The sequence below is a fragment of the Eriocheir sinensis genome, unplaced genomic scaffold (assembly GCF_024679095.1).
Source record: "Eriocheir sinensis breed Jianghai 21 unplaced genomic scaffold, ASM2467909v1 Scaffold408, whole genome shotgun sequence".
Taxonomy (NCBI): Eukaryota; Metazoa; Arthropoda; class Malacostraca; order Decapoda; family Varunidae; genus Eriocheir; species Eriocheir sinensis.
The window spans coordinates 1-17,301 of record NW_026111730.1 but is presented as its reverse complement, the minus strand read 5'-3'; the positions used below and the strand labels follow the sequence as shown (position 1 = coordinate 17,301).

General features: G+C 44.4%; 1 protein-coding gene across 2 annotated transcripts in view; it reads left to right on the top strand.

The window, feature by feature from the left end:
* Positions 1 to 12,831, top strand: part of LOC126992145 (terminal uridylyltransferase 4-like) — a 75,278-nt gene extending 62,447 nt beyond the window's left edge. For both annotated transcript variants that reach the window (XM_050850801.1, XM_050850802.1), the window contains exon 9: positions 12,661 to 12,831. In XM_050850801.1, coding sequence (XP_050706758.1) covers positions 12,661 to 12,816 — 156 coding nt within the window. In that variant the 3' untranslated portion in view covers positions 12,817 to 12,831. The remainder of the gene's footprint in view (positions 1 to 12,660) is intronic.
* The last annotated feature ends 4,470 nt before the right edge of the window (positions 12,832 to 17,301 follow it).

The window sequence follows — 17,301 nt, the reverse complement described above, 5'->3', positions numbered from 1 at the left end:
GGTGATAGGTGAAGCTATGCAAAAATGATGCTATATTGGGCAAGAACATCCACCAGTTACTCGTCCGTACATTTGCTGCGCTGGGCTGATATGATTTTCCACTTAATTTAGTGAAGAATCCACTCAATTGGCAATCCTGTGTTGTTAGAATTAGTGTTGGAACACTCATACGCTGGAGATTTGAATGCGGGTGGAGGTTGCAGTGGGCGTTTAGCGCCACCAGCAAATACGCCTAACGCCTGCTGCAAGCATTTAGCAATGAAAGGGTTAATCAGCCTCTCGCATATCTTTGCAACCACACTAGTGAGTGATACCGGTCTGTAATTTAATGAGTCCTCTTGTAGTGTGGCGACTATGCCTGATGAACGAGCCTCCCATAACCCACTTAGCCAGTGGGGTACCTCTTTGGCTGACTCGGTAGGGAGTGGCTCTCCCGTCACGCTGGTCGCGGGTTCAATCCCAGGCAGCCAGCGAATACCCTCTCCTTGTTGTGATTAATTTCTCGTGTGTTTGGATACATGCAGAGGTCGTGTTGGAGAATAGGAAAAGAGAAAATATACTCCCGGGGCATGACACTCTCTCTTTTCTCCCTTAAAAATTGGTACTATGTTTGCTCTCTTCCAATCTTGTGGTACCCTTCCTTCACTCAGGGAGGCGCTCATTATGGAGTGGAATTTCTCTGCAAGTTGCTCACTACATTCTTTCAGGATCCACCCTGATACTTCATCCGGCCCTGTCGCCTTTCTTACATCCAGCTTGTTCAAGCTTTCCTTGACCTCCTGCACCGTTAACTGTATCTCCTGCATAACCCTTCCTCTTTCCTGGCCCGGTGGTTGTACAAATTTGTCTTCCTTTGTGAAAACTCTATGGAAGCTGTTGTTCATCACTTCTGCCATCTCTGCTGGGTCTTCATATGTAGTTCCATCCATTTTCAGTTTATTGATTGTTTCTCTATTCTTTAATTTGTCGTTCACATGTCTATAGAATAGTTTGGGTTGGTCTTTGCACTTGTCGATTATATCTTTTTCATATTTCCGTTTTTCTTCTCTTCTAATCTTTGTATATTCATTCCTTGCTTGTTTGAAATTGTTCCACGCGTTGATTCTTCCTCGTCTCCTCCATCCCTTCCAGGCTTCCTCCTTTCTTTTTCTAGCTGCCTCGCATCTTTTGTTAAACCTCTCCTTTTTACCAACATCCCTTTTGGTTACCTTAGGGACATATCTATTCTCGGCTTCTTTGTACAGCTTTAAAAACTCCTCCCACTTATCCTGTGTACTCTTGGCTTTGTACAGTCCACTCCAATTTGCATTTTCAAAAAAAGTTTTCATGCTAACAAAGTCTGCCTTACAGTAGTTACTTCTCCCAATTTTGTGATCCTCTTTTCAGTCAATCGTTCTCTTTTCCTTTACTTCAAATTCCACAACTGCATGGTCGCTCTTTGCTATTGGACAATCTACTTTGAGGTTTTCTATTACTTTCGGCTCCTTGATAAATACCAGGTCTTGTCTTGATGCCTCGCCTTCTTTCCCGAATCTACAGTACCCTCTCGAGTTTCGCGATCCATGAGTTTTGCGGTTAGTCCTAAATTCTTACCATCCCGACTTTCGCGCATTATCACCCCGAGTTTCACGCTGCTTTGACACGTACGGGTCACGTCTACTTACCATCGGCGTCACGCACGCTAGCTTTAAAGGTAGTATCACACTGGATGTTTTCCTCCAAACATTGTGGCTCTGGCAAGAGAGAGAGAGAGAGAGAGAGAGAGAGAGAGAGAGGATGGGTCGTTTTGAAGCCGCAGTTGAAGGCGGCTGCCTTACGATTGGCTGACAGTTCTGAAAACACGCTTGTGATTTGCTGGGAGTCCGATGACGTCATTGCCGACACTCACCGTAGGGGCTTCAAGGCGGTGTCACAATGGCCGTTTTCGTCCAACCGCTGGGGCTACGGGCAATGCCCACACACCCAACCGGCAGCGAGTTCACGGTTATCCGTAAGCTGGTGTCACACAGGGCTGTTTTCTTCCCACCACGTTGGCGCCAGCAAGGGCTGGAGCTCGCAGCGAGCGATTAGCACCACCAGCGAATACGCCTAACACTCGCTGCGAGTGTTTAGCCATGAAAGGGTTAAGTAGTATGGCTGAGATCAGGTTGCCCCTTCATGGTATGAGAGATTACGTCACAGGTGTTGAGAGAGAGAGAGAGAGAGAGAGAGAGAGAGAGAGAGACTACAGTTGGAAAACAATGGGAATGGGGCCTTAGTCCACGTTGTACAATCATAGAGGTCGCACCTGCGTGCTTGTGTCCGCCTGTGTTTGTGCTCAGGTGTGCGATCCTTGTGTTTTCAGCACTACATCGTGCGTTCATTTTAGTTTACGAGTACAGACGCCCCCTGCCATCCGCGGCCTCACCGTTCACGGATTCGCTTATACGCGCGTAGGGTATTTGCGACATCCCCCGCCGAACGCGGATGAAAATTCATGTATACACGGTCTGTAGCACCCAGCTTGAGTGTTGCGCATTTAGTGTTTACCTGTGAAGCTGGAAGAGAGAAGTCAGCTGAAAGAAAAGGTTATATAGTCATCGGGGTAAAAAAAAACCATAGGGAAAGTTGGGGTAAAAAGTAACATGTCCTGCCAACCCCTTATTTATTAATTAATTCTTCTAGCGTTTGGTGCGGTAATAGGCCCACGCACCACCACGCGCACCACACCTTCCAGTGTTTACAAACAATGGCAGCCGCTGTGACGCCGCACCGCCCGCTGCTGCACCGCCGGTCTGGCTCCTGCCTGGCACACACTCGCCTGTGTCTACACACAACTTTCAGTACTCACCAAAGACCTGTGAAAATATTTGTGGTAAATTTCCGCCGCTGCCATCAGTCGCACACGCGCCCTCCACGTGTTGGTGATAGGGAGGCGACACCCGTTGGGATGCAGGCGGGTGGGTGGGTGTTTGCCCCCCACCCCGTCACCCTTTCCCCTGCCTGGCCGCCATCACACGCAGCCTCTCCCCTCACCCGTGCTCTCCTTTCCCCTCGCTGCCACACGCGCGCTGCACATTCTGCCACCCTCCGCCCCTCCCCCGCACACCACGCTTGACTCAAGCTCATCCCTCACCTTCATGACGCCCCTGCCCCTCCATCTCCCCTCTCATGGCAAAATGTGAAGCTCTGTTACATCCCTGCCTTAGAAATCCATTTTTTTTTATTCGATCGAGATGGTAGAACGAAACCCTATTTTCCCTATTTGATTATAGTCCTATTGATCGTGGATTTGCGAATCACGGGAATCTCGTGGAACCAAATACCCGTGAACGGTGGGGGGCTTCTGTATATACAGTAAACCCTCGATATAACAGACTCGCTTATAATGGATTTCGGATATAATGGACAAGGTCAGACGGTCAGAAATCCATGGGGACCGACCGAGAATACTTTTTGAACCACTCACCTCTGGTACCTACACCAGCTTCTGCTGGCCCCCTGAGCCTCATCCCTTTACCTGCTGCCCTGTCCTTGGGTTACCGTAGTCTGCCTCAGCCCACCTCATGAAATATTTTCCTTCGTGGTTTCCATTCAAATGGAGAATATATTTATACCTCAAGAAAGTCGTATGGTTCAATCCAGGCCGTAAATGTATATAAAAAATAGCCAAGTGTTTGTGTGTGTCGGTACTGGTAAAGCTTAAGGGGGGCTAAGCCCCTAGTTAGTTAGGTTAGGGTAAGTTATGGTTGGTTAGTAAAGTTATTGGGCACTCGGTGTGGGCGTGGAAATACACAGTGTGGGACGGGACATTTGCGACGGCGTGCGTGGTACTATTCGCAGGCCGGTGTCGCGAGAAATATCTCCTCGCAGAAATAAGTCACTCTGATGTTCACCATGCATGCGCACTTGGGAAATACACGTCAGGAAAAAACATTAATTTGCCTGGTTTTGTTCTAGTGTGTCAATTTGTGGTCTTTGTGAATGGTGAGTGAAACATAGGAACAGTAAGCAAGTTGAACATCTTTCTCTGTGAGTTATTTTGCGGCTGCTGCAAGTGCAGGCTGCAGCAGGTTTGCAACAGGCATTGAAAAGTCAATCATTTAATGATTTCTGACAGAACCAGTTACTGGATTATTTCATAACACACCAAAAAATACAAAAAAGAAAGTTTCGTCTGCCAGTACGTGATTGGCACACTTGTAAAATTTTGCCCATTCCTGTAACAATACAGCCCCTTCGCAGGACCCTACTGCCAACCTGGCAGGCTCAGTGCCTCGCAATCCATTGCCAAGTGTGCTGTGCAGCTATACAGACAATGTGCAGACAACATACACAGTAAAAATATATACGGTATACCTATGTTTATTAGGTTCGTTGGTATTATTTTACATTTTTAAAAATTTTCGCCACTTGTAACGGACTTTCGGCATTAATGGAGTACGTTCCCCCCAATTAGTCCGTTATATCGAGGGTCTACTGTATTTTGGTTTGTGAACAAAATTCCAGAACAAATTCAGCATGTAAACTGAGGTGTAGGCATGATGACCTGTCTGTACCCTCTGGTACCAGTACTGAGCAGTTTGGTACTGTTACCAGGTCATATAGCCGGTACTGTTAGTACCAGTACTAGCACTGGTACCTGCCCAGCCATGCTGCTGACAGGTCCTATTTTTTTATGTTTAAAAGCTGAACAGCTGCTTGTAGTTATAATCCAGTGTTTATTTCCGTGTCATATTTTCATCACCTAATTTTTATAGAAAGAAGCATTCATTACAATAGGCCAGTGAGCAGCACATAGACCATCACTCAAGCAATGATGCCAAGTATGTGAGTCCCTCCCTTAAAGGTTTTCCGTGCCAGGTTGGATGACTGACTGGTAAATAATTTGCATGAAATGATACACTTCAACACCTGGGGCTGTATTAATAAAGGGTCCTAGGAGTCCTTTTAGATTGGATGCTAGAAGCTGTTTTCCTTCTAGCATTAGGTTTTAACTTTACTGCTAGGAGTTGGATTTTCCTTTCACGTAAAAGAGCGAGTGGCATTACTTTCGCCATGTCTTGGTCTTGGTCTTGGCACGCTGAAAATCCAAAAACTTGGTTGTTTATTTTACGGCCTCTTAACAAAGCCTATACGACAAAGATTTAGGGTTTTATGACATTAATAAACTTATTTACGAGCATATTAGCGTGACTGTTTAGGATGATACTTATTATCCTTGCTTGTCGACAAGTTACCGAGTACCGACATCAACAAACCCCCAGCTTCGCGGCACGCAATGTCCCCAGCCCCGTCAGCCCCTGCCACGCCAGCTGCCTTCACGGGGAAACCGCATTGTTGCAACGAAGAGGCAATGGTGTTGGCCACCTAGGTGGAACACAGAAGCCCCGGCATCACCTTTGCAACTATGAAAGCTGCTGTGTTGATTTACTTTATGCACTCTTCCCTCGTTTCCTACTCGACCAATTGCTTCTGTTGTCATGTGGGTTCTACTAACTCTCAAGACTTTCGGAAACCCATGGAAAAGAATGTAGAAAGCAAAACAAGTGTGAATATAGCAATGAAATGTGGTAACGAGAAATGAAAAGCTGCTTGAAGTATTTTTTCCAGTGGGTGTCATTATTAATAAAGCCTATCGAGCCTACTGCGGTGTTAACTTGTTAGCAAACAGAGACTTCCTCCACTACTTACCTATGAGTTAATAGGATAACCTTTATGCTGTGGTGGGAACTAGACTTCCTCTACTTCACAGTGCTGGTGCAAAAGTTTATCATAACTATTATAGTTGTATTATAGTCTGGCAGTTCATAAGCTGCATCAGCATGTGATGGATAGACTTTAGTAAACATAGACTTCCTTTCCTGTGAGAAGAGCAAAAATATAGTCCATTCTGTGATGGAACTATAGTTTGTATACTTGACTGACAGGTGCAGATCTTTTACATGTATAAATTGGCCTGTGGCAAAACAAGAAAACTACCTAACTATTCTACTTGGCTTTTGACAGATGGAAGTTGTAGTGCTGGTATTAGTAAAACTGTTTTGTTTCCTGTGATTGAAATATGATGAAAGACAATGGAATGGAATAAACAAACAATGGAAGATTATATAACTGATTGTGATCAGAAAAAAATGGATGTTTTAATGGGTGCAACTATTTATTTTGGTGAATACTAAATTAAATTGCAAAGAACTTTATTATTGACCCTAAAATATTTGCTTAACAATTTCTACTCAGTGATGGTACAAACTGATGAATAACTTATCAAAAGATATCAGGAGAAATGACAAACACCACAGTAAATCATTTAATAGTATACTGATATCCTTTTTTCCCCCAGGGAGTAAACATAGTGACTATCAATTAAATACTTATTAACCTTTAAACCGCGGGCTTGTTTTGCCGTGCCTGTCCTCCCACACGGGCATATTTAGGCAAAAACAAACCTCACTTCAACCTTTCATACCTTCACTTCTACTTACCTCACGTGACTGCATGAAGTACTGTCATTGTAAAGTACATACCCTTAACTGTCCCTTGACGCTAATTTGAAGACTATATAACCATTGCTAGAGCGAGTACGGAATATTGAAGTAGGATCACTGAAAACACATTATTATAGACAGTTTACCACCCCTAGTGGACTTCCCTACTATGATTTAGTAATAAAAAGCATAACTTATATACAGTTTATGTGAAATGCACCCCTAAAAAAATAACTTCCAGGCCTTCCTGATGCCCTTGATGGGTGTAGAGGTCAAAGGGCCCCCATCTTAGGATGAAATTCACTGGAAGGTGAGAATAGGTGGGATGTCTAGCGGACATCTTCTCAGAGATAACACAAGGCATACACTGACCAATAATTAGTCAAGGGAGCATGGCTGGGTATTGTTTGAAAGAAAACAACATGCTTACCCTACTTCACCACAAACAAATTAAATTTGACGGCGCGCTAAGTCAAAAGATGCCTTGTTGACTATTGTCCACACCTGCGGGTTGAGCCCAGGCACCAGCTGTCAACTATTGCTGACACCCGTGCTTTAAGGGTTAACTGACCAACCTAATGTAACCTATCTATGATATTAATTAACCTGTAAATACATTTGTGACCTAGCCCCATTAAATTAGTAACAAATTCACTTTAGTCCCACAAAATTTGTCAGTTTGGCTCGCTTTATCTCAGCCAATCTAGAGTAACTGAGTAATAATCCTGGCACCTGCTTACTCCCCTGCTTGACGTTGAGCAGATGTTCTCATCTTGTCTGTTGGAGGAATCCGTGCAGTCCTTCTCCCCCATGGCAGGGTAACTGGGTGGGTATTGGTTAGCGGCTTCCTTCACGAAGCTGTGCAGGACGTGCTCCTGTCTCTTTCTCTCTCCTTCACCTCCTTGTATTTGACAGGGAATGCTGGAGGCACAGCACTGTGGACTCTCCCACCTCCATAAGCTGCATCTGCATCATCACCACCAACACCATCATCAACATCATGTTGATCCTATGTTGATCCTATGTTCATCCTATGTTGATCCTGTAGGAAAATCAGTAATCAAAATTAATTATTGATGTTATACTTAGATGCTTAAGAAGTGTTGAATGTTAACAAAGTACCCTCAAGGCCTCAACTATAGCACAAGAACAAAAAGTAATTCAGCAAAGATCATTTTAATTTCTTAGAGTTCAGAAGCAATTTTGCAGCATACGCTATAGCTGCGTGTGGCCTCGGATTTAAGAGATTGAGATGAATGCCCTAATATAAAAACAAAAGCACACAAGTACCTACTTTAAACTAAAGCAGTGTCTAGTGTTATGTATTATTTTATTCTCTAAATATTAGAATAGCCATGAAATGTGTGTGGGAATTCAAGCAGCCGCAGGCGGCTGACTAGCTCGCAACGTCCAGTGGCAGCCAAAACCTGTGGTTCACCACAGCTAAAATCCAATAGGGGGCTTCATTCCCCCCAACCCTTCTTAGGGTAACTGAAAGACAGGTCAATACACATTAACCTCCTCATGGAGGGGCTTCACCCCCCTTGGCCTCCCTGTGTCTCCACATTTCATCGGAATGGGTTACACCGCTGCCCTCAGCTGTGAGGGTTCCCACACAATCACATGGCTATTTTCACACTTGAAGGTTAATAAGACATATATGACAACAGAGAGCTGTTGTTTAAGTAGGTGACAAGAAATGAACAGGTGGACAATTTTTTCAGCATTACTCATAAACATTTGATATACTTCTTATAGTCTGGATATAATACAAACGCCAGCTTGGCGGTCCCAGGCAATTGTAAAATTAGGTTAAGCCACAAGATTTGTGGGGTGAGTGGCTACTAAGATGCTGTTATTTAAATAAACTGAGCAGTCCTTTACTGAGTCATTGATTATTAATTTAAATTTATTTCATAGCACAGTGTGCTGCCTACTTATCTCTGGGTAACAACAGTAAATATATGGAATTCCAAGAAGTCTGAAAGGAATAGGCAGCAGCAGGTTAGTTTCCTAATTCAAGTTATGCTGTGGAGTTACTAATTTAACCGTGATAGGTTACCATCCTTAGGTGGGTTAGATTAGGTCAATTTTTTTATATTTTTTCTTTATTACGTTGTTGCCTATTGCGCCGGTAGGCATCTTCCTGGTGGGGCCTGATGGTCGGCCCAAGGCTTCTTCCAGGTGGGGCCTGATGGTCGGCCCAGCCCGTTCTGGCGCAGGCGAGTGTTTATAGTGGCGCCATCTTGCATTGGCTCATGCTGCCCCCCGGAACTCGTACTTGATTCGCTTGGACGGCTTCCTCTAGAGTCCGGGTTGATGGGTGGTCTTCAGGACAGCATGTGGGTAGTTTTAAGCCACTCGGCGGTGACCGAAAAATCCGAGTGGTAGCGTGAGGATTCGAACCCGCGTCCATCACGCGGCGAATGTGGGTCCAGTACGCTATCACTCCGTAAATGCAGTCTTTACTTTTCCCTGACAACTGAAGTTGGAGGAGCTGAGGGCGAGGTGCCTCTAAACCATTTTTTAACCTACACTAACACGTATTTATATTATGTACTGTACGTACCTGTTGATGTGTCTGGGCCGGGCTGTGTAGCTGTGCGCCTCCCCCGGGCCCCTGAACAGCTGTTCGTCTTGGTCTTGGGCTTGATTCACTGGAGGTTACTCAGCTTGCCAGTTGTCATTTTACTTTGCATAGTAATTGTGTTTGTAGCATCACTGACAGCCCCAAGGGCCCCTGCCCCTTGGGGCCTGCCTCTCCGACGCCTGCAGCCCCTTCACCACTTATCTCTCTTCTATTGCGGCGTTAATGTCTCGTGTAACCCTTTTCACCGGCTCGGAGTCAGTAATTTTATTGGCACAACACATCTGACATGATAATTAGTGCGCGGGGGCCGTCACTCAGCTGCAATTATCGTTATTACATTGAATGAGACATCCGAAAATTTAGCTTTTAAGGCGTTAAAAGTCCTCCATGAAGACTTTTACATTTTCGGCGAGTGCTAGCAGTAAAGTCGCGATTCCTAGCAGCAAACTCGCGACTTCTAGAACCTAGCAGCAAAGTTAGGAGGGAACTCACTTTGAAAGCTGAATTTCGCTCCTTGGACCTTTTATTAATACGGCCCCTGAAGTTGTAAAAGAAAGTGGCGGAGAAAATGGCTGACTCAACAATTAAGCAAGACTTCAATGACTATGTATTAGTAAGGTTTGCGTAAATTACAGTACTGTTCATAGCACATAAACCTGATGACTAATGCTACTCCTGATATTTTATGCTGCTTTCAGGTAACAAATGCTTTATTAGGTATATTCAGGCAATCAATGTTGGCATCCGTCAGGGGCGCGTTGCCTCAGGCCTGAGGTACAGTTTGTGTAAAATAACTTTCATTGCCTTTTTCACAGGTCTAGTATCTTTTTGAGGGGCACGTCAAGCATCCACAGAAATTTGCTACTTGCAGGAGTCTGTGTCCCCTAACCCCTGCAAACAAAGGGGGCCAGGTGTGCATACTTATAGTCAGGAGATGCATTTCTGAGTGTGTAGTACCTGTGCAAACATGTTTGCTTGAGTGAAATTTTATCGGGAACTTTGGGAACATACTCCAAGTACAGTGGCGGTGGCTGAGTCGTCAGAGTAACGGCCCCGTGTTCAGGAGGATGCGAGTTCAATCCCCGCCCGGTGCCACCAAGCTGGGATTTTTCAGCCGCCGCCGAGTGGCTTAAAACTACCCACATGCTGTCCAGAAGACCACCTATCAACCCGGACTCTAGATTCTAGGATCAAAGATGAGCTCTGGGAGGGCAGCATGAGCCAATGCAAGATGGCGCCACTATAAACACTCGCCTGCGCCAGAACAGGCTGGGCCGACCATCAGGATCCACTGGAAAGAAGCCTTGGACCTATCATCAGGATCCACCGGGAAGAAGCCTACCGGCGCAATAGGCCGCAATGTAAAAAAACAAAAAAACAAACAAACAAAAAAAAAAAAAATACAGTACAGTACTGTCTTCAAGTTTGCGATAAATAGGTCGACGTTGCGGGTCGCAAACGTTGAAATCACAAACTTTGAACCATTATTCTAATGGGGAAAATTGAAAACCGTTGACATCTTGTGCTTGGCCACCCATGCGGGTGGCCAAGTGCATGTGTGCAGACGGCCCCGGCCGCGTGCCAGGCCCGAGCAGCTGGCGGCCAGCTGATGATGGTGATGGTGGTGAATAGTGTCGGCGGCATGGCCTTTGCATTGGCGCTGCCTGTGTGTGTGTGGCTGTGTTTGTTGTGGGTTTGGGCTTCTCAATTTGCCAGTTCTTGTTTTCCACATGTTGCATGGGACCCTTTCTTTTCTTCCATCTCTTCTTTTTGAAAAGGAAGAGATGGAAGAAAAGAAAGAGCTAGGTCCCGCGCAACATGTGGAAGGTGGGAATTGGCAGATTGAGGAGCCTGGGCCCACGATGGGCACAGCCACACACGCACGGGGCCCGAAGAAGATGCCGTTTGGGTGGCGCCGTTGCAGGGGTCGCGCCGCCAACACTCATCACCACCATTGCCATCATCAGCTGCTCAAAGCGCCAGACGTCAGTGCTGCTACTTTATCGCCTGGCTGCCTGGATCCCACTCACCATGCTTCCCGTGGCCAATGGAAAGGCCCAGGGGGTGGGTAAGAGCGAGAATGGGAATCAAGGACCACAACAAGGTGTGAAAAAAAAGGTTTAGCAGCCTTTTCCTTTTCCTTTCGGGTCATATCGCAATTTCAATTTTCAATAAAACTCAAATTTTTTGGGTCCCTATCACAAACTCAGTGAATCGCAAACTTGAAACTCACAATCCTGGAGACAATACTGTATCTGGAATTTCCATCCTTCTGGCACCACTGAGTCCTCATGGTTGCCAGTTAGTAGGGGCTTTCCTGTACAACATAATTGCAATGTTGTTATATTAATCATCAATAAATAAAGACAAAAACCTACTGATTATTTTTTACCGCATCGATGTCCCCTTCACAATATTCCCGCAGCAGTTCATATAGATGACCGTTTGGTGGTAACAGTAATCATGATTGAAGGAAACATCCACACAAAGTTAGAAGGTTCAGCATTGGTGACTCATACATGTGTCCTCTGTTTGCAAACACTGCGCACCTCCCCTCACCAACACAACCACTGGTGCAGGAACTTGCCATCTTGGCTCCATCGGTAATGATGCACAATGTTGTGTGGCTCACCTGAACCAAGGGCTGGGGAAAGGCGAGCGGTGATAAGGCGGGGTAGAGGGAGAGGGTAGGAGGCGTGAACGTGTCTTTATCTGCGGCAGGACTTTTGAATAATAGATTATTTTATTGTTTAATGTATAGAATTTCTGCTCATGACCGACTTGTTGGTCCTGAGCCTCATTGTAACGCAGAGGCCACCCGTGGGTAATGATAATGTTTCAGGAAATTAGTGTGATTGATAGAAGGTAATTAAGTTTGCAATATTGCCATTTACTTCTGAATTGTAAAACTCAAATATTGATGATTATGATGGTCCAGTTATGCATTTTGTTTTTAATTTGCTTAACAATCATCAGATCTTCCACTGATTATGTGATATCACTGAGTGATGAATCTAAGGGCTGCTTTCATAGTCACTTTGTTTGTTTTGATTGTTACCAATGGCGGTGATCGACGCTATAGTTTTCCATGTAAACTGGCCTATGGGGTAGTGGCGGCTGCAGAGGAAGCGAGAGGTGTTGAGAGTGTGTGGTAAGGTGTGGGGCGAGGCTAATCCCGCAGCCGCCACTGCCATCGGCCAGTTTACGTGGAATACTATAACGGCGATCGCCGCCATTGGTAACAATCAAACAAACAAATGACTGAAACCCCCAAAGAATAACAGCCTTGTAGTAGTCAACTGTATTTACCTAACTTAAAAAAAATACAAATCTAGATGCATTTGATGCTGAAGTGGTGCAGTGACCAAGTACTGATGAAATGAAGATCTTCTTTTACACTTCACAGGCTGCACCATTGCACGGGCCACTGTAGCAACCTGCGTACAGGTGATGAGGCTGCTGAATAGGTGCTTGAAAGAAAAAAGAAAATTTCAAGTGATTTTTTTCCATTTTGTTTCATTTTTTTGTTACATGGGAGGCAATTTGGTTAGTATTATGTAGTATTAAAATTTTATAGTATTATTAATAGGAATTCCCTTGCAGCTTTGCCAGATAGATGACCAGTCAAGAGGAACTCTTCCTCCCCATGCCTTCCCCTTGATGCTGATACACTTCCTGCAGCAACATCAACCTCCTGTGCTGCCTGTGCTGCATACGTTGCATCCTAACCCAGACGGAGATGTGTATCTAAGTAAGTAATTTGTTCACGTGAAAAATTGTATGAAAAGATGTATCTTGCTCTGGCTTACCTTCTGGTGTTCATAAGGCTCTTTGATGATTATTCCCAAAGCTACAGCAAGGTTTAGTTAGAGAGGTATCTTGATACACCCTCTGGAAAGTGTTCAAGTCACAGGAAGGAGAAAATACAGACGAAGGAAGACTATTCCAGGGTTTACCAGCAAAAGAGATGAAAAAATAAAGATTTTTGTTATCTCATCTAAGGGGTTTAGATTGCATAAGAATGAGCTAGAGTATAAAGTCTTGTGCATCAGGGCTGTAGGAGTGGTGGAGGCTTGCACTCTGCCAGTCTGGAAGAGCAGTTAGCATGAAGGTATTGACAAGATAGAAAGAGAAGCGACATTGTAGTAGAATTTTAGATAGAATTCTCAGTAAGAGGAAGGGTGCTGATGGGGCAAAAAGCCTTTGATTACTTTGTGGTGGGAGGGTTAGTCTGAATAGACATTTGTGTTGTTTCTATTCCCTGACCCTTGATTTACAACTATTACGTCTATGATTGAACTTGCTGCAGTGGCTTTCCCTTGTTCTAATCATAAAAGGGAGGGAAGACATTCTTGTGGCTGGCTGCACAAAATTCTCCTCAAAAGTCTCTCTAAGGGACCTTTGCAATGATTGCCTAAAGGGTCCTTTATACGGTGGATTTTTGAAAAGTCGCCTCTCTCCTTTACACAAGTTGGTAATGGTAAAGGTGTTTGTCTGCTGAGGGACTGGGAGCAAAAAGCCATGCCAGCTCGTGACTCTCAACCAGTCTGAGAGCAAGACTTCAGGGACGCCTGCAAATCACATACATGGAGTTTATTAGTTTTTTTTTTTATACTTCTTTGTTAAAAAGTGAAATTTAAAGAGAAATATGTAAAGGGTACAAAGGAAGAGCAAGGGGAGAGATCACGGAAGTGATTCAAAGTCTCTGAGCTCTTAAGAAAAAGTAAACAACTCGGCAGTGTGGCAAGAGTCTGGCACTGCAGCTCACGGTGACTGTTCACTCTTGTGACATCACCCACAACACTTTGATAACTACCTCAAAAAAAATCTGAGGGCAACTTGCAGGGCATGTAACCTGTGGCTTTGCCTTGCAGTAGTTGCCTAGTTACTCCACAGCCGCAGAATTTCTCCCTTTGGAATCAGTCAGTCAATGGGGACATACGCCTGGGGGCGCGTCGCCTCACCCACCCTACGACGCCAAGCCCAGGGATCCCTCCGGGCGAGTTTCCATGCAGGCCCCCTTCCCAACCCGAGTACCTCCCGGCAGGATCTATTGACTTGGTCCAGTCATGAACTCCATGGGCGTCCCCTTGGCCTCCTACACTTAGGATTGTCTCTTACAGAGACAACTCAATGAGCAGGATCAGCTTCCGGAAAACGTGCCACATGCCCGTATAGCCGGAGTTGGCGTTGACGGACTTGCAGGTAATATATGTCGAATTAGTCTCGCGGAGTAGTCGCTGGCTTGACACAAAGTCATTCCAGCGATATCCCATGATTCTGCGTAGACACTTATTACCAAAGGCATCAATCCGCCTCTCCAAGTCCCCATTTAGTGTCCATGTTTAACAACCATAGAGTAAGACAGGAAGCACAAGGGACTTGAAGATCTGGATCTTTGTCCTTCTGCACAGGTACCGACAACGCCATACACTCGTGTTGAGCGAGTCCATAACACCGTGGGCCAGACCAATCCGGACGTTCCAGGAGCCCACACACAGAGCCCTCCGAAGGTTAACCCCGGGCCCGGTTCTGTGGGCGGGTGCAGCCTCTGCACCACCTCGGCCTCCCCCAAAAGAAAAAGAGGAGCTAGGGGGCCCTTCCTCCTTCGAGGTGCAGGGTCCCGTAGGCTTTGCCCTGCACCCGTCACTGATGGCAGGCTCCCTGGATTCGGATGCATCATGGAAGCCTGCCACACGGTCGGGCCCCCCAGCAAGACTGGATCGGGATCGAGGCTCGCGCCCCTACCCCGACCTCTACTTTTTAATTTGTTTATAGCTAGGGTAAGTTTTTGTGGGGGAGGGGGTGCAAGCCCCTCCCTTTGGAAGTCTATGGTTTAACCCTTTGATTGCTAAACGCTCGCAGTGAGCGTTAGGCGTACAGGTAATTTGATTTACTTGAGTTTCGTTTATGCGTTTTTTAAATAACGCGGGGTCCAAATTCCAAATAAATGTTTACTCTACAAGTTTTTTTCACTCATATGCGATATTTTATGGAGTGGCCACCAGATGTCTCATGCAACTGGACTCACAGGGCGCCGCGGCCACACAGCTGAGCTCAGTTCTTCCCGCGCACCACTTGAACAACAATACAGTACCCACGCTGCCACGCTACTCAACAACAACAACACCCTCACTGCTGTGCTACCATGAGGGGAAGGGCAGCCAGAGAAGGAACCTTGTGAGAGGGAGAGGAGTAGGTGATACAGTAGCATTAAAATATATATATATATATATATGTATATATATAATATATATATATATATATATATGTATATATATATATATATATATATTATATATATATATATATATATATATATATATATATATATATAATTACACACACACACACACACACACACACACACACAAAACACACACACACACACACACACACACACACACACACACACACACACACACACACACACACACACACACAAACACACACACACACACACACAAACATTAACACACACACACACACACACACACACACACACACACATATATATATAATTATATATATAGTATATATATATATATATATATATATATATATATATATATATATATATATACTCTATATATATAATTATATATATAATTATATATATACTATATATATATATATATATATATATATATATATATATATATATATATATACTATATATCTATATATATATATATATATATATATATATATATATATATATATATATATATATATATATATATATATATATATGGTGGCACACGTGGGTTCAATATATATGGGTTTGATAATATATTCAAATAATCACACATTAAAAAAAAACCTCATGATGAATATATACATATATATATATATATATATATATTTGGTGCACGTCTGACTTTTGGGTTTGATAATTACTCAAAATAATCACTCACATTAAAAAAAACAACCCTACAATTGGCTGAGCTCTGAAAATACGCTTGTGATTCGCTGGGAGTCCGATGATGTCATCGCCGGCGCTCACCCGGTCAGCGGCCTCGCTGCCTTAAGGCAGTATCACACTGGCCGTTTTCTTCTAACCGTTGTGGCTACTGGCAACGCCCGTGCGCCCATCCAGGAGCAAGTTGTCGGTTCGCCGTAACCTGGTGTCACACTGAGCCCTTCTCTTCCCACCGCGTTGGCGGCAGCTTGGACAACCGGCAAATCCAAATTTTCCAGGTGTGCTTCACACACGGCCAAGGAGGTCAGTTGCCCGTATCCACATCCTTCTTCTTCTTCTTTTGACCTGTGACGCTTTGTATCGCTTCTTAGGTCCTCCTCCTTTCGTTCCTCTTTTCTTCTTTTTCACTTATACACACTTTTCAGTATTACAACGTAAACGAAGCACTTGCCCTGTATCAACATGGCGTCATCTGCTAAAGTAAGGGCTCTCGCGGCTTGTGCAGCGCATCGTGGCGGCTTGGCGCAATTTTCAAAATTCAGTCGTGGTGGCTGCTCGTGCTAACTGAGGCTTTCGCGCTAATTCATTTTTTTCTTGGTAGATGGTGGCTCGCGCTAATTGCGGTTCACGCTAATTGATCTTATACTCTACTATATATATATATATATATATATATATATATATATATATATATACAGTGTGTGTGTATTTCCGCTCAACAAGTGTGAATATAGGTTCAAAGCCCCTGTATACTTCCATAAATTCGCATATTAGGAACTTAAAAAGCATGTAAATAATGGTATATGGGGTCAGCCACATTTTCCCAAACTCTTTAACCTAGTATATCTTTTTATCATATAACTAAGTGGAGATACATCACCAATGTACACATAATCCACAGTAGATTCACCCATACCTAACTCCCGTCCAATTGAAGAATTGCCTTTTCCTTTCTTTTCATGTCTATCACTTTTAACTTAGTTTCCAATGTAATAAACTGCTTTTCGAGTTCTTTGGAGGCCATAATAACAACAACAACAACAATAGCCCACAGGCTAGCTTGCACACACACAGACACAGCTTGTGAGCAATGGCTGCTTTAGGCGATACTGATGAAGAGAACACGTGGAGCCGTCTCACAGAGTAGAGTTGCCAGATTGCCATTGTTTTATTTCCTTCCTTGGGAAGTAGTAACAACAAGTTCATTATTTGGTAGGAAATGGATGTTAGCGAAGTCGGGAACATGAAATGAATGAATGAAAAACTTTCTCTTACTACCGAGTCAAGTCACGCTCCCGTGCTCCACCCCCCAAGGGAGGGAG